Here is a 22,059-nt window from a genome sequence, read left to right as displayed (position 1 = left end):
ATGAACACTAATCAGCTGTCTTTGCTTCTAAACTCTTTTGGGTTCTGTTTGTTTGTTTGTTTTTTGTTTTTTGTTTTGTTTTGTTTTGTTTTGTTTTTTTAATCTCACCTTCCTTCCTTCATTCTCTCGTAACTACTAACAGAACAGAGCATGATTTCCCTTTTCTACTTTCTTTTCATAGCCACTTAGGATCTTGTATCTTTGAAATATGCTGTCCATCAGAGATTGCAATCTACCTTGTACAGTTCTCATTTATGTTTAAATCTTCTTTTATCCTTCAAAGGCTGGTTGAAAGAAGTGCCATTATTTCAGTCTGTAGCTTAACGGTGTATGATCTCTCTCCAGCCTTCACCAAAGACCTTAATTCGCTGCAGGTCAAGGTATTAAAGAGTTATTTTTAAATATACTCCCAGCAGTGAAGAGTTAAAAATAGACTTCTACGAAAACATACAGTAATTGGTTAAACCTGGTTAGCCACCACATGAAGATGATAACTCCTCCCAGGAAAAGACATAGCAAAAGCTGCTTTGACATGGATTTATACTTAGAAGAGCAGCTACAGGCATACTGGGAAGAATAGCAGAAAAAACAAATTGATTCTGGAAAGGAAGGGAAGGAGATACAAGAAAAAAATTTCCTTATTGTGATCTGCAAGTGAATTCCATGGATCCTCTACTTTGGAATAACCACCAATAGAGAGAAAGCTTGAAAAGATGGAGCTGGGAAAGGCAAAGTTGCTGAGAACTGGCCTCAATGCTTTATATCAGGCCATCCACCCCATGCATGGAATTGCCTGGACAGATGGGAAGCAAGTGATACTGACTGCTTTACACTATCATAATGGAGAGCTAAAGTCTGGAGACTCAAGTATTGTTGGTCAATTTGAACATGTTCATGGGCTTTACTGGGGTCCATGTTGCTCTACAGACATCCAAGCTCTGCTCGCTGTTCAGCATAAAAAGCATGTTAGCATTTGGCGGCTGGGCTACAGCACTTCAGAGAAGAACAAACCCATGATTTCTCAGACTTGTGAAGTTGGTGAGCCATTTCCACTGCTTTCTCAGGGCTGCGTCTGGCATCCTAAGAAGGAGGTCTTGGCTGTGCTTACAAAAAGAGATGCTTCAGTCTTGCATGCTGTTCGTACTGACAATACCAGAGTTAAGGCAGATATCAAAAGCAGTGGGCTTATCCACTGTGCTTGCTGGACTAAGGATGGTAATCGTTTAGTAGTTGCTATAGGCAGTGCCCTGCATTCCTACATATGGGATGATGCTCAGAAAACTCTACAGACCTGCTCCTTTTGCCCAGTCTTTGATGTGGGAGGTTATATCTGTGCTGTAGAAGCCACAATGGATTTCCAAATTGCTGTAGCCACTGAGCTTCCTTTAGATAATATCTATGGTTTGAATGCAGGCATTGCATTTGATATTCCATCTGGTACAAAAACTTGTTCTTTAATCTCACGGTCTGCTCTGGTGCTTGGTGATGAGGAATACTCCATGGACCTGCGAAGAAAGTCCACAGATTCAGGTAGATCAGGTGCTGATTCAGTAACTTCTTCTTCATCAGGTCCTGTGGATTTAACCCGTATCCTTGCAAACCACCGTCGGTCTGATCCCGGTCCTCTTATTACTCTGAAACGCAAAGACTCTGCAGCAACAAATAGTCAAGAATCTTCCCATTTGATCTTGGTGACTTTTGAGAGGAAGGTAACCACCACCAGAAAAGTCATCATCCCAGGTATTCTGGTTCCTGATATAATGGCTTTTGACCTTAGAGCTCAGATTGTGGCAGTAGCCTCTAATACTTCTAACATTGTTTTGGTGTATTCAGTAACCTCTTCTTGCATGTCTCATATTCAACAAATCCAGCTGGAAAAAAATGAAAGACCAAAAGGCCTATGCTTTTTGACAGATAAGCTTCTATTGATTCTGATTGGCAAGCAAAAGTTTCCTGAGCCTAGTCTCATTCCACCTTCAAGTTCAGACAAGTATGTAATCCGTTTGATGATCAAAGAATTGATGCTGGAAGAAGATTCTTCAGCATTGCCTGAGACTAAGCAGAATAAGTTTTATAACTTTGAATCCTCTGTTAATATACCTGGAAAAAGAAAGGTCTTTGGAAATCTTGCTACAGAAGACCAACCTCAAATCAGGGAGCTGTTAATACCAAGAAGCACAGTTATTCAATCTTCTAGTGGCAGGAGAAGACCCATTGAAGTAAAGAACCCTAGTTATGAGCAGAGCTCTTCATCAGGTGTGAGTGACCTGGATGAAAAAAGGCTCCCAGGTGACCCCTCAGTGGCTCTGGAAACATTGGATGCTGAACCTACCAATCGTTCAGTGTCTCTTCCTGGTTTTGGAACACCTACCAGGCTTTCCATCAGACCATCTTCCCCTAAAGTGCAGTTCAATGTGATCCAAGAAACATCAAATTCTCCTAAAAAAAATTTGCCAAGTGAAAGAGGAATGAGTCACATATCTAAAAATTTAGAGAGAATTTGTGGAAGCTTCAGTGAGTTACAACTGAGCCTTTCTGAAATGACAGACTTCACTAAGAATGGGAGGAGGATATCTCTAGACTACCCGTGTTCACAGGAACCACCTGTCATTCATATCACTTACCAGGTAACTTTTTTGTCAGCCTAAAAATATTGTGATAGGACACTGAATTTTTAAACAATCTTGTATTTATTTAGCTTTAAATCAAGAGGATGCAGCTTAATTCTTGTCAACCCATGAGAAATGTAACCTGAGTTTGGCATCAAGCTTAATCTAAAATGGTATAATAATTTGTCACTGAAACAATAACTAGGATGATGTGGGTAAACTTAGAGGATACTTCACATGGGAGATTTGTGTCTGTCCTTCTTTGATTATGCACAACTGTCTTGAATACTAGCTGATTTTGTGTGCAACTATCAAAGAGTGAGAACAGAGCTGCTACACAGTTGTTAATGTTTAGTGTAGAGATGAGCCTATGAGTAAGGTGGTACAGTAACCCACCAGAAACATAATAAATTCAAAACTAAGCTCAAATCCAGAGTTTGGAGATTGCTAGACTCTCATGAATACTGAAACAAAGTATTGAATCTTAATTTATGGAAAATTCAGATGAGCATGACATGAAGTTGGTTTATATCTAATTTCTCACCACTAATCTTCACAGACCTGGACATACTAAGTTTGAAAAACATATCTCTTCAAATTTTTGGAAAAAAAAAATCTGTCAATATGTACTTATAATTTAATTAAATAAATAGATGAATGCCAAATCATCATGTTCTTATCCCACCCTTGTTTTGACAAAATTCCTACTGGCTTCAATAAGAATTTCAACTAAGGAATGTAGTTTGGGTAGTTATTTCTGGCTATTATTCTTAGTATTATTTGCAGTAATACTAATATTATACTGATGCTAGTGGTATTGCTGCTAAAACTGGTGTCCCTTTCAGGATCTAGATGCCAATTATAAATGCATTTTTATTTGCTGCAACATAAGCAGCCTTATGTCAAAGTACCAAATTACATTGTGATGATGCTGAAGTATGTACTTCTCAAACAAATTTGACTTCATTTTACTTCAAAGGTATCCATACAGACAACTAAGTGCCCTTCCTTAAACACTCATTAAGGGACTGGTGACTCAGTTCTCTCATATTCATTACTTTTTAGCAATTGTTTACCTGGCATTTAAGCAGATTCTAGTATGTTAGGTACTCTGGATAAAAGCAATGCTTTTAATCTGAATTAGTCAATAATTTAACTTGAATACATTATACAAACTCTGGTGAAAAAAGCAACATGTCTACTTTAAATAATTTAGGATTTTATTTGCCAAGATGCAAGCCCTTCTGTTCTCCAGAATGTTCAAATTAATCCTGATTTCCTAACAGAAATCAACTTATTTATTTAGCAAGCAGCTCTGTCTCTTGGATTTGACTGGATTAACCTTTCCAAAGACAAGTTTTGTTTGTGACACATAACATTAACCTAAGATTTGAAGCCACTGTGCATGTTTGGTTGCACAAGCAGTAAGAATTAATTATCCTGTTTTTTTCGTCGAAAGGAAAAAAAAATATTAGTGCTTCTAAAATACTGCTAGACTAACTACATTTAGAAAGCAAGACTCTTATTTATCTGAACAGGTTAGTTTCACGTTGAGCCAGCAGAAAGCACTGCTAGTACTGCATTTTAATGACTCAGAAAAAGTGGCACTTAATGTCTTTCTGACACACATAGCTTTTCTGTGTAAGTCTCAACTAATGCCTTGCATAGTTCAGCCCCTCTTCTGAAATCTAACGGGATCACAGCATGATGCCAAAAAAGAATGAAAAATAGACTAATGGCAAAAAGGCCTCCAGACAGACAGGGAAATATTTGCTTCATAGGCAGCTAATAATTTTCTCAGAAAATAGTTGTTTTGATTAGTTTGGATTCAGACATCTGAACCTTGTTCCTCCTTCAGGAGTTGATTAGTGCTCTGTGAGCTCAGAGACCAGCTGGGATATGGGTTCCAGCCAGGCTCTGTGTTCACAGTGCAAAAAGTCAGGAAATAGCTTTATTGCCTTATGATATAAATATCAGCCTGTGGAAAACATTCTAAGCTTTAGGAACACTGCAGTCCAGTCAATAATATGGCCATTATCTTTCAGCTTTTTGTGCCAACGGCATGTCTTCTTCAATGTTTGTATAATCCACAGCACAGCAGAGGCTCACTCTTGATTGAGAAACCTATTGTACTATAAAATATAATGATCAGAACTGCATAACCATATTTATGCATTAAAAACATAAAAGGAAAGCTTAAAACATAATAGATAAGTGTAGCAATAATTAATGGTCAATTATGAACACTGCAGTGCAGAAGCTTTATTGATGTATTTATGTTTCCAGTTCTGCTTAGAAAACTGTAATATAAAACAGAATGTGTATTACATAATAATTTATAATGTCTGCTCACAAAATAGTCTTCAAAACCTTTGTTTATTCTGTTAATGCTAGCCTACCTATAACTCCTCTGAAGTCACACGCATGCAGTACTACCAGAATTTATATTCTTTGTAGGCCACAGCCATAAAAGAAAAACATGATCATTCACACTTTGGAAATGTCAGTGCACTATCACTTGTGTAATAGCATTCAGCCACCAGAGGTGACTTGATCATTCAACCCTGAAAAGCAAATATTATTGCTCTTTCATCACATACAGACTTGTGATTCAGTATAGTGTGGGAGGGCAGACAGACAAACGCAATAAGATGATGTTATTTAAAAAGAAAAAAAAAAAAGGCAATGAGGATCTGTCACAGATTTGTTTCTGTTTCATTTTGCAAAAAGATACTTTTATCATCCTTTTCCCCCAGAAGAGAAACAGCTGCAGAATATTTAAACTAGCCTCATTCAAAAGCTAATTTAAGTGGAAATAATGCCAATCTGGATTTGAAATTAATGGCATTTAGGCAAATCTCTCCAGGAGGAATAAGACTCATCTGAATCTGAAGAATATCTTAAAACTCCTACATTTTGCTCACAAGCAGTATTATGTCAAAAGTGTATATCACTGAGAACATATATTGCATAAATAAACAGGAAATAAATATTTTTCAGCAATTAGACATGATGATTTCCTTTTTTTAGCACTCACCAGTAATTGTATACAAGTCAATTTGTACTTTTATAGCATCTTCATACCATTTACTACGGAAAACTTTATTGCCAAGGTCAGCTATAAAATCAACAATTTTTTTACACAGAGCTGAGAGATGAATAGAAAGATCCAAACATATGGCATTAAAGTTCTTCTGATATAAATACATGAAGTAGAGATAAAGAAGGGGGGTATAAGGGTGATACAGAAAAATGAGCAAAAACCAGGCTGCAATGATCAGCTGTAATAAGACCATGAACCTTTCTGAAATCCAAAGGGCAGTTCTGACTTGGGTTGAGCAATAGAAAGTAAGTCATGAAAATGATGGAGGAGAAAGGTGATATGACTTCTCCCTGGAGTAAGAAACCAGTCAGCCGTCCTGAAGTTTAGAAGGAAGAGATTTAGGATGACTGTAAAAGAAAGACCTGCAGTAGTCAAGAGAAGGTGTGATTAATGCATGGATAACATTTTGAGCAAAGGTTGAGGAATTTGTTAAGAACAAATTCTGACAACAGTGTTCTGAAACTGATCAATAGCAGACAAGCAGGGTTTGTAGAGGAGACACAATACCTTTTATTAGAGCAGATGATTTGTTTCTTGGATTCATAGACGCAAAAGAAAAGAAATATGTAATGATAAAAGGGAATCTGAAGTTTTCATGCTATGCAAAGAAAGTAAAGATCTGAGTTAAAAACCCTCACAGTCAAAACATAAAGATAATGGAAGCACAAGCATGAGGACAAGGGCTATATCTTAGATGACAATATACCTGAAACCGTAGTTGCAGAGCTATTAACAGGGACCAAGAGTAGAGAAAACCTATCATCTTATCATCTGAAGTGTTGATGTGCACTATAAATGCAAACTGCACTGGGATTTAAGTACCCCTGAGCACCTCAGATCTCTTCCAATGTAAACATTTTATGGGCTTATGTCTGACAGGTTAATTAGGGTTGCAATTGGAATGTCCCACATAAGGGCAAGCAAAGATATTAAGATCTCCACCAAGATAAAATCAGGATCCACCAATAATCAAACAGGAATCACATCAACAGTAGAAATCCTGACAAGAAAGGGGAGCAGTGCAGGCTGCAAAGCCTAATTAATACTCCCTGTGGCAATGCAGCACAAGGCTTAATGAGACACAGTACTTTGAATGTCAAAAATCATAGTTCTCATTCCTCTTCAGTGCTCTTCCTTAGCCATCTGACTCTCTTTTCATTGTCTTCTGGGCCAGAACCCCCATGTCTATTTAATTTACTAGTTTTTTTTTCTCATCACACACAATGAATGTGAGGGTAAGGCAAAAGCAAGCTCACAAATGGATATTAAGGTATCAAAACTGAAATTTCCACTGAAGCACAACACAAATAGCTGAAATCAAGGGTTTAAGAAAATTTAAATAGAGTTCAAGGCAACTGCAACACTATTCATCTTATTATGCAGAGATGTGACTGACTAACCTGATACCTTTCCTTTATAAAATAAAAATTATTAACACAAAGGATATGAAGAATATTTAAAATATATGCAATTCAGTACTGTACTTGAAATTGTGCCACAGGGGAAATTATTTGTTCAACAGAGAGAATAGGGAATAATAGAAGAAACATAAGGTGGTTAAGGAATTAGCTGGAAGGAAGATAGTAAACGGTTATAGTAATATAAAAGAAAATGGAACAAATTTACTAGTGGATTTTCTCATGATTGATCTTCAGTCTAATCTAAAAGTTTCATTAATGATCTGGTGAGATAAGTTAATAAAATATGTGTATGGCATAAAGTCAGTAGTATTTTCAATAGAGAATCAGGATATCACACCTGTAATTTAATGGCCTTAGCATCTGGAATAAAAAAAATGGATTGAAATGAATTAATATGAAGTGCATAGTGATACATTCCAGGTTTGACAGAAGGAACTTCTGCTATAAACTGGATATTCATTAGCTGGAAATAACCGAGGATGACAAAATTTGTACTGGCTAAGTGACTACAAGATGACTGTGAATCAAAAATGTGTTATGTTTCTGCAAAGAACAAAGGCAGTCTGTGGGTACATCAGTGAGGTACATCCAGTAAGTAATGCATTACTTGGCAACACAAAGGCAAAGGCAGGAACTGGGAGAAGGAAAAACCATCCACTGTAGGAGAATATCAGGCTCGAGATCATCTAAGGAGCTTGAAGGTACACAAGTCCATGGGACCTGATGAGATGCATCCGCAGGTCCTAAGGGAACTGGTGGATGAAGTGCCTAAGCCACTGTCCATCATATTTGAGAAGTCGTGGCAGTCCAGTGAAGCTCCCACTGACTGGAAAAGGGGAAACATAGCCCCCATTTTTAAAAATGGAAAAAAAAAAGACCCAGGGAACTACAGGCCAGTCAGTCTCACCTCTGTGCTTGGCAAGATCTTGGAGTGGATCCTCCTGGAAACTATGCTAGGGCACATGGAAAGGAGTGTGATTGGTGACAGCCAACATGGCTTCACTAAGGGCAAATCGTGCCTGACAAATTTGGTGGCCTTCTATGTCGGGGTTACAGCATTTCTGGATAGGGGAAGAGCAACTGACATCATCTACCTGGACTTGTGCTGCATTTGACACTGTCCCACATGACAACCTTGTCTCAAAATTAGAGAGATCTATTGGATCCAATCTAAATCGGAGTCGATGGATGGACCACTTGGTGGATAAGGAATTGGCTGGATGGTTGTACTCAAAGAGTTGCCATTAATGGCTCGATGTCCAAATGGAGAGCTGTGATGAGCAGCGTTCCTCAGGGGTTGGTGTTGGGACTGGCTCTGTTTAACATCTTTGTTGGCAACAGGGACAGTGGGATTGAGTGCACACTCAGCAAGTTTGCCGACAACACCAAGCTGTGTGGTGCAGTGACACACTGGAGGGAAGGGATGCCATCCAGAGTGACCTGGACAGGCTTGAGAGGTGGGCCCATGCAAACCTCATGAAGTTCAACAAAGCCAAGTGGCAAGGTCCTGCACATGGGTTGGAGCAATCCCAAGCACAGATACAGGCTGGGCAAGGAGTGGATTGAGAACAGCCCTGCAGAGAATGACTTGGGGAGATTAGTGGACGAGAACCTCAGTGTGACCTGGCAATGTGCACTTGCAGCCCGGAAAGCCAATAATATCCTGGGCTGCATCAAGAGAAGCGTGACCAGTAGGTCGAGGGAGAGGATTGTCCCCCTCTACTCCACTCTCATAATACCCCACTTGGAGTACTGCGTTCAGCTCTGGGACTCCCAATATAAGAAGGGCACGGACTTGTTGGAAGAAGTCCAGATCAGGGCCACGAAGTTGATCAGGGGGCTGGAGCACCTCCCTTATGAGGACAGGATGAGAGAGTTGGGTTTATTCAGCCTGGAGAAGAGAAGGCTCTGGGGAGACCTTAGAGCGGCCTTCCAGTGCTTAAGGGGAGCTACAGGAAAGGTGGGGAGGGACTTTATCAGGGAATGTAGGGATAGCACAATGGGTAACAGTTTTAAACTGAAAGAGGGTAGATTTAGTTTAGATATAAGTTCTTCACTCTGGAGGTGGCAGAGACACTGGAACAGGTTGCCCAGAGGAGCTGTGGCTGCCCCCTCCCTGGAAGGGTTCAAGGACAGGTTGGACGGGGCTTTGAGCAACCTGGTCCAGTGGAATTTGTCCCAGCCAATGGCAGGGGTGTTGGAACTAGGTGATCCTTAAGGTTCCTTCCAACCCAAACTGTTGATTCTATGATTCTATGATTCTGTGATTCTATGATTCTATGAACACAGCTGTGAGGCCTCATGTGGAAAACGTTTTACATTTCTAGACATCCGTGTGCAAGAAAGACACATTCAAACTGCAATCGATCATTAACTCACTGTTTCATCAGTCACTGAATTTAAGTTCATGAAGATTATCTTAACATCCAGGCAAATGTAGGCAGTGCATTAGGAAATATGAGATAAATAGTCAGAAAAAGGTCAGAAGGCAGAACTAGCTGACTGCTCAGTGAGGTTCAAAGAAGTGATAGAAGACATGTTTATCATGCAAACATACAGTGTATAACATTTAATCTAGGAAGCCTTTTTGGCTTAGTAAATGGTTTTCTTTTCGTATATATTTGCATTCCAAAAATTGAGTTTTGAAAGACAATTTGGCAATGCTGTGATGGGCTGGCTGCTGCCCAGAAGACCCCTTATAGGCCAGAAAATCTGATCAAGGGGCAGGCTGACACAGATGAAGGAAAACAATTCTTGAATTGATGGTTTCTTTCTGTTGTTTTTTTTTGTTGAGGGAGAGTGGGACTTGACATACTACAGGAAGTTGGATAAAGAAACTTAATCTGAAAATATCCACTCACATATGTGGAAATATATTTGTTTTTTCTGTGATTAATATGTTCTTAGTCTACCAATAAATTTTAGTTTAGGATAAAACAACTAACATTAAGGGATTTTAATCTGAGAATTGCAAGTCCTCTGGCTTCTACAGGAGATAAATAGCAACATATCAAAGCCAAATATATATTTTGGGAAGAGGTGGATTAAATTTATATTTGACTAGAAAATCGTCTTTGGGTTAAGGAATGAAAATGGGAAGTACTAAGGTGAGATTTTAGTTGTATTTTTAACTCTGTCACAAATCACTTCCATGACCTTGAGTACCTGTGAAATGGTTTGATCATCTGTAAAAAAGGAATACTAACAGTTACCTACCTCTCCAGAAGGCATGGGTTTAAATCAGTTAATCTATGATATGACATCTGTAAACATATTCCTCAAACAGAAGGCATGTTATCATCACTTAAACAAATAAAGGCTAAATAATGAGAAGATTAAAACAGAAAAAGATTCTTGACCTGACAGAATTTGCCAGCAGACAAAAATAAATGTAAAGATGATTAAGTTAATCATTATAAACAGAAATATATGACATAGAGAGAGTAGCTAATATGAATGCTCACAAGTAATGAAAGACAAACAACTCTGATATTTAAGCTTTGAGGTCTGTACTTGAAAAACTGGTTAGGATAAAAAATAGATGCCATACTGTTTTGTATATACAAAAATGTCTTCCACTTCCTATGGCTGTTCCAATAAAAACTTGCAAGGCTAAGTAGAAAACATACTAGAATGAAGTCATCCTTAGTATACATTTCCATTCAACTGCTCTCAAGTCAACAGAGGCAGAGGTAGATTGTTTTCTGATTATTCTTGAGTTGAAGAGTATCTACATGAAAAGATGAACCACTGAGGTCAAGGCAATATGCCCGTCTCATTTACAGTCCACGTTTTTCTATAATTCATCAACTGAAGTACAAGTTTGAATAAACTCTGCTATTTCAACTGGAATTCAGGAAAATGAAACAGTTGTTAGATGTGCCAATCCACAATATGCAGCAACAAAAAACTTTGCACAAATACCTGTACAGGCAAATAGCATCTTTGCAATGTAAATGCAAAGCACATGCTCACTGCTGAACATTCAGCCCATTGAGTTCTAAGTGTATTTAGGTTCAACAGAGTATAGTACTATATAATCTGAAGAGACCTAAAAATGACAGAGAAGTTCTGTTAAATAGTTATAGCTGTAATAAAAAGTTACTATAGGTTTACGACTAAGAAAATGATACTTCTTTGATGCATTCCTTAGGTGTTTCCCTATTAATTACACAGCAACAAATTTCTGGCTGTTTTGAATGGGGAAAGAGATGAGAAGACCTTTGAAAGTTTGAAAGTTTAAGTTTTTAATGGAAAGATATTTTTACAGTTCTTACATCTTCAATCAATCATAATACATAAATAAATAACAGTCAGCCATAGACTATCTGCATGGCCAATTTATGATACAGTGAGGAAAAAATACTTTTGTAACAGTTGGTAGACATTCTGATTTACAGAATGCAATGTGGTTGCATGGCAGCATACATACTATGTACAGAAAAATGAAAGTGATTGATTTAGCAAGGTTGTTACACAGCAAAATAAGCACACATTCACCGAGAGAGTGACTGAGTCAAAGGACAGCACAATTAGAAGTGAACACAAGCATTAAAAGAGACTTTTATTTAGTCAAAGGTTAGATTACTATGTACAGAAATAGAAGATGCAGTTGCAAATTCATTCAACTGGAAGTTTCATATTAGTGAGAAAGATTTGAGGGTATGAAGTAGACATAAACAGGATAGGTCTAGAACAGGAGTTAGGATAGATGACATCTTTTCAACCTATTCTAAAACGTTAATTTGGATTTTTTGTGAATGTACAAAATGGAAAAGTCTAGGAAATGGGATAAATAAGACTGTTCATTCAAATTAAAAAATATGTTAAATTGCAAACATAATGGATGTGAAAGGGAAAAAAACCCAACATAACACATGGGAACTACACAGGTGGAAAGTATGGAGAAGAAAGACCAAAATGAAATTTGCAGGACAAAGTATAGCAAGATTATTTAGAAGAAAATGTCCAATTCACATATATTTTATAATGGAATTGAGTCACTGGAAAATTTTTAATGCTAAAATTACTTTCAGATGATGGCAGATGGGAAAATGTAAATGGAAATATATATCCACTTCATAACCATACTAGCTCAACTATTTTGTGATCCTTGTGCTTTGCAGTAATCAGAATGGTGGAACACAAAGGTGTCAATTCTCAAGGCCAGCTGAACTTCATGAAGCATGTATATGCCACCTTTATATTCAAGTGTGTTCTTTTAGTGAATGTCAGAGAAAATTCCAGGGCTGTAAATCCATATATTCCCTCTCAAAGAAAGTCACAGGATTCCCAAGCTACCTTGCTATGACAGCTTCTCAGAGGGACTGTCACCATGGCCAGTCTCTCTGCAATCCTCTCTGTGCCAGAACTGAGGTTATTTTACTGGGGTGGAATAGCTGGCCAATGATTATCAAAACCACCCATTTGTGCAGCTGAAACTGAGCAGAGTACTCATTTGCTCTGGTAGCATCTTGGACAACTTTATTCCAGGCATGATATATTCCCTTCCATTGAACTGACTCTTCAGGCAGAAGGGCCCAGAGGGCACATATATGCATGACCTAATGTATGTTCTGAGCTGCATAAGCACACAACAAAAAGCAAAGTGGCATATTTCTCTTCACATGGGACTATGAGATTGCATTTAGAATTGCAGTGCATGTTGGTGTCATCTATAAATTGTAGCAAAGACAAAAAGAATGGTTAAAAGAACACAGGCACAATGTATAAGACTTTAATGAGATCTTTTCTTTTACATGCATGCATTTGAAGAAAAGTTTTTCAAATGGAACCGTTAGTGAAGAAACAAAAGATGTTCTTCTCTGTAATGGCAAGATCCATTTGAATGTAGTCCAACAGCTGTTTGATCTGTCCATTATTGAAATGAAACATGGTATGTTCTTTTTATTTCCAGTTTCTTGTTTCTCCTGAGAATTTTATTATAAAAGAGGCATTTGTGGTAGAATAATTACCCCATACTGTAATAAACTGAGATAGCTATTTTTTTTTTTTATAAGTATGTGTTTTCCTTTGTCTAAATATGGCAGACTGTCTCCTGAAATCACTTAAATGTTAAGTAGCTGCAGAACAACCTCTTACCAAATTAATATGTTAGATGCTTCTACAGCAGAAGGCTGAGAAAATAATCAAAACAGTGTGTTACTTTGAAATAGAAATGTTTCCTTGAGACCTTTTGGCATTTTGCTTTGCCCACCCTTACAAGCAGGTCCCAAACCTGACAATAGAGAGTAGGTTGAAGAAAGTTTCATTCTCAGAATATTTTTATATATATATGTATCTTGTATCATTTGGGATTATTTTAATGTAAGATAAACAGTGAAGCTCAATGTCCTAATTTGCCAACCTCACATTTCTACCACCCACTACTGATTAACTTGTAAGGACAGAAGCAGCTAGGGAAATCCTAGCTCCAGACTGGTCTCTGAATTGCCTTATCCCTGTCTGTTCATATGTGCTACCTTCTCAGCAACATATATAGTTAATTTTAGCCATTTCTCTATAATGCTTCTGATGGCTTTTCTCATCACAGTCTGAGTATATCATGATCTTACAGTACACAGTAGTTGGCTATAATGATGATCTTCTTGCACGGTTTTCACACCAAGAGATTCATAAATTACTCTGTCTTACTCCTCGTCTTAGCCCCTGACAGGCTGAGACATATTGGCTTAATTGATATACAACGTCTTATGAGAAATGAATTTAACAGTTGGTGAAATCAAAAAGAAAAGGAAAGTAATACTATAAGCTATAGTTTTCTAAATAATGACAGTTACATACCAGATTGCTACCTAACGGGTTTATTGATGAAAAAGAAACCAGGCCTGGGACATTACTTGTGCTGACACCAAGGACAGTGGGAAAAAGAGATATAAAATATGCACCATTCTGTCATTCATATTCTGCTTAACTTGTTGATGAGACTAAAAGAATGAAGAAAAGAGGCTACAAATACAACACAGATCAGGGAACCTGCCTTTATCATGGCTTTTATAGGGCCACTTCAGTTTTCCCCTGGCTTACAGCAGTTTCTGAGAGTTGTTCCAGAAGAAAAGGATATGCAGGCTTCATATTTTTGTCAGCAATCTCTCTTGACTGTACAGTGCAAGCATATATGAAAAAAGTCTACTCGTTGTTGAGGCTTGAGCTATTTCACAGCAAGCTTCTGCAATAACACAATGCAGCTTTGCAGGGCAAGGAGGATAACATTTTTGGCCTGTACTTCCAGCTCTTGATTTTGGAAACAAATGCTCATAACGAAAAAAAAAAAAAAGGTTCAGAATTTAGTATGAAAATAATAAATAATGGGCCTGAGAAAACCTAATTTCAGCTCTATAGAACAGTTGAATATTTAATACTTAATTACTAGAACACCACTCCTCAATTTCATGCATTAGACTTCAGAGATATCAGAAAGACAATGCCTCAGAATCATCCTAATGTGTCCCTCTTTCTGTTCAATGGGGTGCTCAGCTTTTCTGAAATTGAGTCTGTTGACAGCAAAAAAACCCAACTGCAACAAGAATCTTTCTAAAACTCACCAAAATCCTGCCGAATTATCAGGCTTGGGGCAGAATTAGTTATGTAATTCTTTATTCAGTTCTGACCAACACAGGTTTATATTCCTAAATCTTTCCTTTGCCACAAGGCATGAATATTAAATGGGATGTTTAAAAATATCACTCCCATCCTTTAATACTATATAATTAAAGGGGTTGTAATGAAGACCGTGCTTGTATTACAATGACTGCCTGGCATTTTTTACTTTGAATAAACACTTAAACTTGAATATATTGGGGAAAAAAAGTCCACAACTGTAGGCCAAATTCATACTCACAGTAAGGCTATTAAGATCATCAGAATTATATGGCCTCATCGTTTGCACTTTAAGCCTAGGACTGTAATACCATTACCTGTACTAAATATAGCCTGTCATATAGTGCCCTGGAATTAGCACACAGGAGTTTGTCTTTTCAGCGTAATAATAGTGCATAGCAAAAGGGTACTACATGCTGTACAACACTTTTCCACCATTTAAACATTTTGTGGGATACACTTCAGAGCAAGTGTTATAAATGACACAGAGAATTTCAAACATTTCAATGGATAAAAATAAAAAAAGAGTTTGACAGAAGAATATACTTTATCAATTTGACCAACAATGTAACTATCGATTTGGATAGCAGAATTTCCATTTTCAAGGCCATTGCTTACAGAATCAGAAGCCTGTCCAGAATTGGAAAAAAAAGTAGTAAAGAGCAAAAGATTAAAGATTCACGGTTGAAATGACAATCTTATGATGTAACAGGTGACATGACAACATGCAGTAGTGTAGCAGCCTGGAACAGTGCTTTGTTAATAGTATAAGGAGGGGAGATTTGCCTTGTACAGGAACATGCTGTGTTACGACTGGCAAAAATTAAGCATGGTTCTTCTGGATTTTCTACAATTCCTTTTTCCACATTCCTTTTTGAAACACAGTTTTATCTCCCAAAATAAAAAATTTCAGCAACAGAACACATCAGGGCTTTCTTTACCTCATATCCCAGCTAACGCCCCTGCTCAGTAACAACAGGATCATATGCTCTAAGAAAAACATGTGATACAAGGGCTCCCACAATGCTTTTCAGTTGCCACAGATTTTTTTCTTTTCCATAAAATGTCAAACTGAAAAAAAGACGAATAGAGAATTCACTATTTTCTATAAGAACTGCAGTATAAGCATATAGCTTCATTTTCAAGATGACTTGCAAAGGAAAGTAAAAAACAAAGTGCAGGGTAGGTTTATTTTCTGCTTCTGTGGAATATAGAAAATGGACCTGAATGATTTTTATGTCTTTGTTTTTTAATGTTGACTTTTTTTTTTTTCAGAAAAAAAAGGATTAAAAATATAATTCAGATTGCATTCATTCTCTTTATAAGAACATTCAATAAAAAATTAAAGGACAAGAAAATTTATTATATCAGCTTCTGTAAAACGTATTTTAAAAACTGTCTTTAAGGTATAACTTCTATTTGCTATATGGATTTGAAAACATACTGAACAATCTTGACTTGACAGTAAAGGAGATGGAAACTCCTACCTCCTTCTAGAACAAATACAGCACAATCACTTTCTTTGCCAGCTTTCTCAGTTTTTATGATCTCTTCATCATTTCAGTAGAGCAGATGAGCAAAAAGGAGAAGCAGAAATAGATGTCACTAGAACAAAAGTCAGTATGGGAAGGCTGTCTGTGTTTTCAGAAAATGGAGATGCCTACAGTTTATCAGAACTTGCAAAGTTACACCTTCTTTTTCAACTTAATTTAAATAAGGGACAAAATGCCTCAAACATTTCAAGACCTTTCATTTATTCCCCCTTCGCATTTACACAAATGTGTGTTTAGCATGGATTGTCAGATCTTAATGTCATTAGTGTAATAAGGCTTTAATGCACAAAAAGAAACCCTGCTCTGCTCACATGCTGGCTGACTTTTTATTTACATAACCAGAGTATTACACTCATTTACTTTTTTTTTAATTATTATTTGTAGGCTCTTCCTGGATTGTTCTCACTGCAGACAAGGACGGCTTTGTGCCATTAATATTCAAAGCAACACAAGAGATAATCATAAGGGATGGAACTGACAGTTCAGAAGTCCATGGAAGTCACTCCTACAAAAAAGCGTTTCAGTGTGATCACCAAGCGGAGTGACGTAATTTCTGAACAAAGAACGCTAATGACCTTCTTTCCTAATACAATACAGAGTCATTCTGCAGTGTCAGAAACTGAGTGACTAGAAAGTTGTCTTCGCTACTTTCAGCGTATTTTAACTGTAAAATCTGTGGTATTGTTATACTATAGCTAAATCCTAGGGTTGGCTGGACCCTCATGATTTCTTCTGAAAGATCAGACCTAGAGTGAAGTTTATCACCGCTGTTGTCATTAATGGACTGGAGCAGAGAGACTAGCCTCTACTTTAACTGCAGTCAGGATGATCTTGGAGAAACAATATTATGCTAAAAATCATGCAGTAACAACAAATCTAGCTAATACAGGTGTACAGTCCACCCAAAAGCTGAAGAAAATATACCTAAAGAGTATATTAATTAACAAAAACTGGGAAGGGAAAAAAAAAAGAAAACTGCTTCAGGCTCCTTTTGCTGTTCCAGTTGGATCCCATGGAAACCTACAACGTTTTCAGAAATGCTTAATTTTTATATAAAAATGATCAATTACTGAAAAGGCTGCGTCACTGGCTCCTGTCAGTGTCTTACACAATATGTAGATTCATACATGCACACAGAAGAGAAAGAAAAACCTTTCAAGGCAAATTAAGGATCAAAGACATGGAATGTAAATTTCATTTGTCTAAATACCAGTGTCTACACTGAACTTGTCATCTAGACTCCCATATGATTGGTCAAAAAAAGAAAAGCGCTTCTACAGCAGATTACTCATGCGCTAACATAGATTTCTAAAACTGATTGTAGTGAACCATCCCCATTAAGTAAATAGGTGTCTATTCATTTCAACTGACTGCAAAAGCAAGCTAGGGTGACTGCTTTAAATACAAACATTTACATTTAGTTGCATGAACCTCGCCTTCAGAGACAAGAGGCAATACAGATACGTCTGAGAAGCGGGCAGACAGATTCATGAAAATTAAACTACCGTGATTATGTGACAGAAATAGGCATAAGGGAAGAACTGAATGCAGTCCCTAACTTTTCTTCCTCTAAATGCAAAGAAATGAGTAAAGTGTAATGAGTAGCCATGTGTGTGAGGCCTAGCATTTTGTAGTGCTGGACAGGCCCCAGCAGAAACCATGGAAAGGCATGCCTGCTTCATCCTGTGCATTCAGGGAAACATAAAAATGATGAAACTTATTTAAGCTACTGTTAAGACTTATTTTTCATACTGTGCATTTTGGGTCTTGTTAATACTCCTGAAGAGTGTTTTTTCCCTGTCTGAGAGCCATGGCAAGCGTGTTTATAGGGCACAGATATGCTAAAATCCAGTTACAATACATCACCCCATACCAAGGCTGGATCAAGAAGGTAGATCTGTGGTCTGAAGGCACCTAATGGGATTGGAGGTTTGACAGTGGTACCATTCCAGTGATGCAGCCAGAAATCTCATGAGGAACAGTTTCAGTTCCTGAAATAAGGAGAGTTTCAATTCATTGAATTAAATAATGTCCTTCTCATGCAAGTATCCTCCCAGAGACAAAGGAATCATCCTTCTAAATCACCTACAACCACAAGTATGCAATGTAGCTGGGTATATGTGTACCACCTTGTTTGCAAAGACCTTTTTGAGCAGCCTTGAGCAGCATTGCTGTTTGTGAAAAAAACAAACCAAAACCAAATAAATCTGACCTTTTAATTATTAGACACATCTATTACTTTGCAGTTATTTGGTTAATTGGATTGTCTGCTACTTTGCATTAAAAATGTGTTCAGAAAGGTACTTGTATTATTATTGCTTTAAAAAATTGTGTTGTCATGCTTTCCTTCACTGAAATCAGCACAAATCATTGAAATCAAGTAGGTAACACAGAGGTTCACAGACTTAGGATGGTGAGGGAAGACATTATCAGATTTCTAAGAGACATAGCACAATTTGAAGCAGCAGATGTTTCTAATCCTGCAAATACACTTGAACAACATCCTTGTGTCTCACAACAGTATCTGGTATTTACAATACTTATGCTATGGCCAAGTAAAATAAAACTTAATTATAACTAACTAGAATGATAGGAGGATATATTTTAGAGGATTACTTAGGCTCAACTAAAGGAAGAACTAAAATGAAATTTTTCTTACAAATATTGTCCTTTACAGGTGGTAATCCCATAGTTTGTTCCACTTGAAATGAGGCCAATGAATCACAAAAAATATGTTACCTGGAAAATTCCTTCACTCTAAACATATGAACTTGAGGAAAAATGGGTCGATAACACACCAAGACACTTTTGTTTGTACTGTATAGTTTCTCTGAGTTCAATATGTATATTACTCATAAGGACTTGCTGCTAGAGAAATACTCATATTCCATCTTCATGCTTTAGTGCTCTCCATCAGCCAAAAGGGGAATTCTGAGAAGGTGAAAATCTTAACTAGCGGAGATCAGCGAGCATCTAGGCATCAAAGATGCCTCAGAACTTATCACTAGACATTTCATTGTCAGTTTGTCACACTACCATTTTAATTTTGCATATATTACTCTTCTATAAAACAATCTGAATGTTGAGAAGATCAGAAGTGAAAGGAGCTTCTTTGAATAGCTATCAAGGTTTGGTTTGGTTCGGTGCCTGTAAAAAGAGGCATATAAACTTTTAGATGACAAAACGATTAGTTTCAGGGAGTAACTGGCCGTAGAATTAAACAACTTAGTTCTGTGATGCTTAATGAACTTTTGGATTTGTTATATTTTGGTGACATTGTTTTCCCCTGCTGTATGATTCAGGGGTTATTGAACCTAAGTAGGAACTAATCTGCCTGAAGGTGCTATCATCACCCCGCACAATTAGTCTGGTAAAAAATGAGGACTTCAGTTCATCTTGTTGGACACTTACAATTTTACAGAAAGGCTTAAGAAAAATATACTATATATCAATTAAAATTTTATGATGTTAAACAGTAGCACTGCCCGCCCATTTATGAATACACTATTATGTACATGTAGTGTTTACATCATATACATGCACTTAAATATGAACAACAACAATTGAATGAAGAAATATTTGTTTTCATGTAATGATTTAGAAGTGCAGTGCAGTGCAGAACTATCTTATATAGTGTCTATCACAGGGCTGTAAAGTTAAAATGGAAAGTAATAAAAGCCCTGGAAGAAGTGCTGAAGAGATTTATTCAGCGGAGGATAAATTTTCAGCCTTGGTTTGGATGGAGAACAGATGGAGAATCAGTGAAGTAGAGAGATATAAGATGACTGTTCTATTAAGCACAAGCTGTACAGAAGATTTTTGCACAAACAGTGATAAAAGCATGTGGAAAGAGAGAGTTTGTACTAAATGAGTTGAGCAGACAGTAGGCTGTGAAAAGGAGAAAAGCACAGATTGAAAGCATTCACCATCCTCCAGAAGTGCTATTTTATAGGGTCAAAATCGACCAGTTTAGAAAAAGGAGAGTTGTTCAGATCACCTAAATTTCACGAAGGTGCTAACATCCTCTTTTAGGCTTCTTATTTCACCAGCAAAAGGACAAGCTCCTCTGGAAGAATAATGAGACTACTGGTGCTAGGTTCCTGTCCAGTGACCCAGTAGGGGTGTCTGTCTTCCGTAATTAAAACAGAGGAAAGCTAGGAAGACTAGGAGCTTAAATTAGAAGTCAAAGCAGAATGTCTACACTCAGTATGTCATACCAGTGGTGCTCAGAAGACTAAATGGTGTACCAGCTCCTCCAAAACATTTCCCCTGTGGGGAATAAACATACCAGAAAGTCTAAATTTCCATTTTAATTACTCTGCATCTTTATCCAGTACATTTATATGCATCCTAGTATATTTTTAGGAGTTGGTAGATCTTTACTTAAAAGTACAATCTGCTTCGAAGTAAAGTTAAAATGTACCTTACATTTTCCATAACTTTGCTGTTAAACATGCAGCAGTCTGCTTTACTCTTCAGGATTTCTTGTATTGACCCACTTCTTGAGAAAATGCCAACAACAGGAGTTCTATATGCCAGATAGGCTTTTTCTTAACTGATCTTGAAAACAATTTTGTGAGAACAATAAAAAAACAATATAAAAATGAAATACAACAAAACCAAGGTCAGCTGAAATTCTGTTGGCCAATCTACAATGCTGACTTTGCACAATGAAATATTACTTTGATATTCTTCATAATAGCTAAAAAGTGAGAGGCCACTGCAGGAAGGGTATAAAGTAGACCCTGCATGACTCTCCACTAGTTCTTCCCTTTTTTCCTCTACTACTCCAGGATAGTATTATCTATATGCATGTGAAAAATCTTAAGTATCAATTTCCTTTGTTATATTTTTAACCACTGAAATAGTATAAATACTATCATCAAACCTAACTTATTTTCCCCTGTTTCTCATTTTTATCTGTGTTTTCTCAGCTTGGACAATGAACATATTTTTAGCCATTTTTACTTTCAGGTTTTCCTATCTTAACGGAAAACCACAAGTATTAGGCCATTTTCCCCATCCAATATGTAGCTGAAAAGTCCTTTCTAACCCAAGACCATGCCAATTATTCTTAAGTAACTCCTGACAGACATTTCTCTACCTTGTTCTTAAAAAAACATGTAGTACCAGATTGCAATTACAAAACCAGTCCTCTAGACCTGGACTCATCTGACCTAATTTTTAAGCATGTGAAATCAGGTGAGGTAAATCCCAGGGGTTATGCAATTTCACATATGAAAGTATGAATTTATTTGCCATTGTCCCACACAATAGAAATTAGCCTATGTATCAGTGTTTTATATGTTGTCATTGTATAAGTGTTTATATATATGTTAATTAGTCAATATTATGGCTTCATTTTTCTGAGACAATTTCACAATCGTTACGTTAAATGCAAACTCACTTTGCTGAGATTCAGTACTTCCCTGTTAGCGCTATTATCTAATGGACAAGTAGAGGACTGCCATTATCTCCCCGCTAATGACACTTGGGTACCTCTCACATGAGTTTCCAAAGTGCTCAGTGCAATTCAGCCTCTGCTTGCAGCGAGCCAATACTGTACTTGAACTTTATGCTTCCTTTTCCTCCACTATTATTTGACACATATGTGTGAACAGCCAGGTGTGATCAAATGTTTGGAGGCATGTGGTGCCAAAGTCCAGTACTGGCACAGAAAGACTTCCTGCGCAGGAGGTGACATTTGCAGTTATACAGACTTGCCAGTTAAAACCATTAGTACTCGACAACCT

General features: G+C 37.2%; 1 protein-coding gene across 1 annotated transcript; it reads left to right on the top strand.

Moving 5' to 3' along the window:
• Positions 1 to 573: 573 nt before the first annotated feature.
• On the top strand, positions 574 to 17,323 carry LOC104366125 (WD repeat and coiled-coil-containing protein). Its single transcript, XM_033005025.2, has 3 exons — positions 574 to 2,627; positions 12,909 to 13,029; positions 16,691 to 17,323. The coding sequence occupies exons 1-3, from the start codon at positions 714 to 716 to the stop codon at positions 16,849 to 16,851; spliced, it is 2,196 nt and encodes a 731-aa protein (XP_032860916.2). The 5' UTR covers positions 574 to 713; the 3' UTR covers positions 16,852 to 17,323.
• The last annotated feature ends 4,736 nt before the right edge of the window (positions 17,324 to 22,059 follow it).

This window comes from Tyto alba, unplaced genomic scaffold (genome assembly GCF_018691265.1).
Source record: "Tyto alba isolate M040663 unplaced genomic scaffold, T.alba_DEE_v4.0 Super-Scaffold_40, whole genome shotgun sequence".
NCBI classification, from domain to species: Eukaryota; Metazoa; Chordata; class Aves; order Strigiformes; family Tytonidae; genus Tyto; species Tyto alba.
This window is presented reverse-complemented; position numbering and strand designations above follow the sequence as displayed.

Bases quoted from the DNA above. Each gene is read 5' to 3' on its own strand.
- LOC104366125 (XM_033005025.2), top strand. From the start codon at position 714: ATGGAGCTGGGAAAGGCAAAGTTGCTGAGAACTGGCCTCAATGCTTTA. The intron at 2,628-12,908 runs GTAACTTTTTTG...ATGCATTTGAAG, and splicing joins TCATTCATATCACTTACCAG to AAAAGTTTTTCAAATGGAAC. The intron at 13,030-16,690 runs GTATGTTCTTTT...TATTATTTGTAG, and splicing joins CATTATTGAAATGAAACATG to GCTCTTCCTGGATTGTTCTC.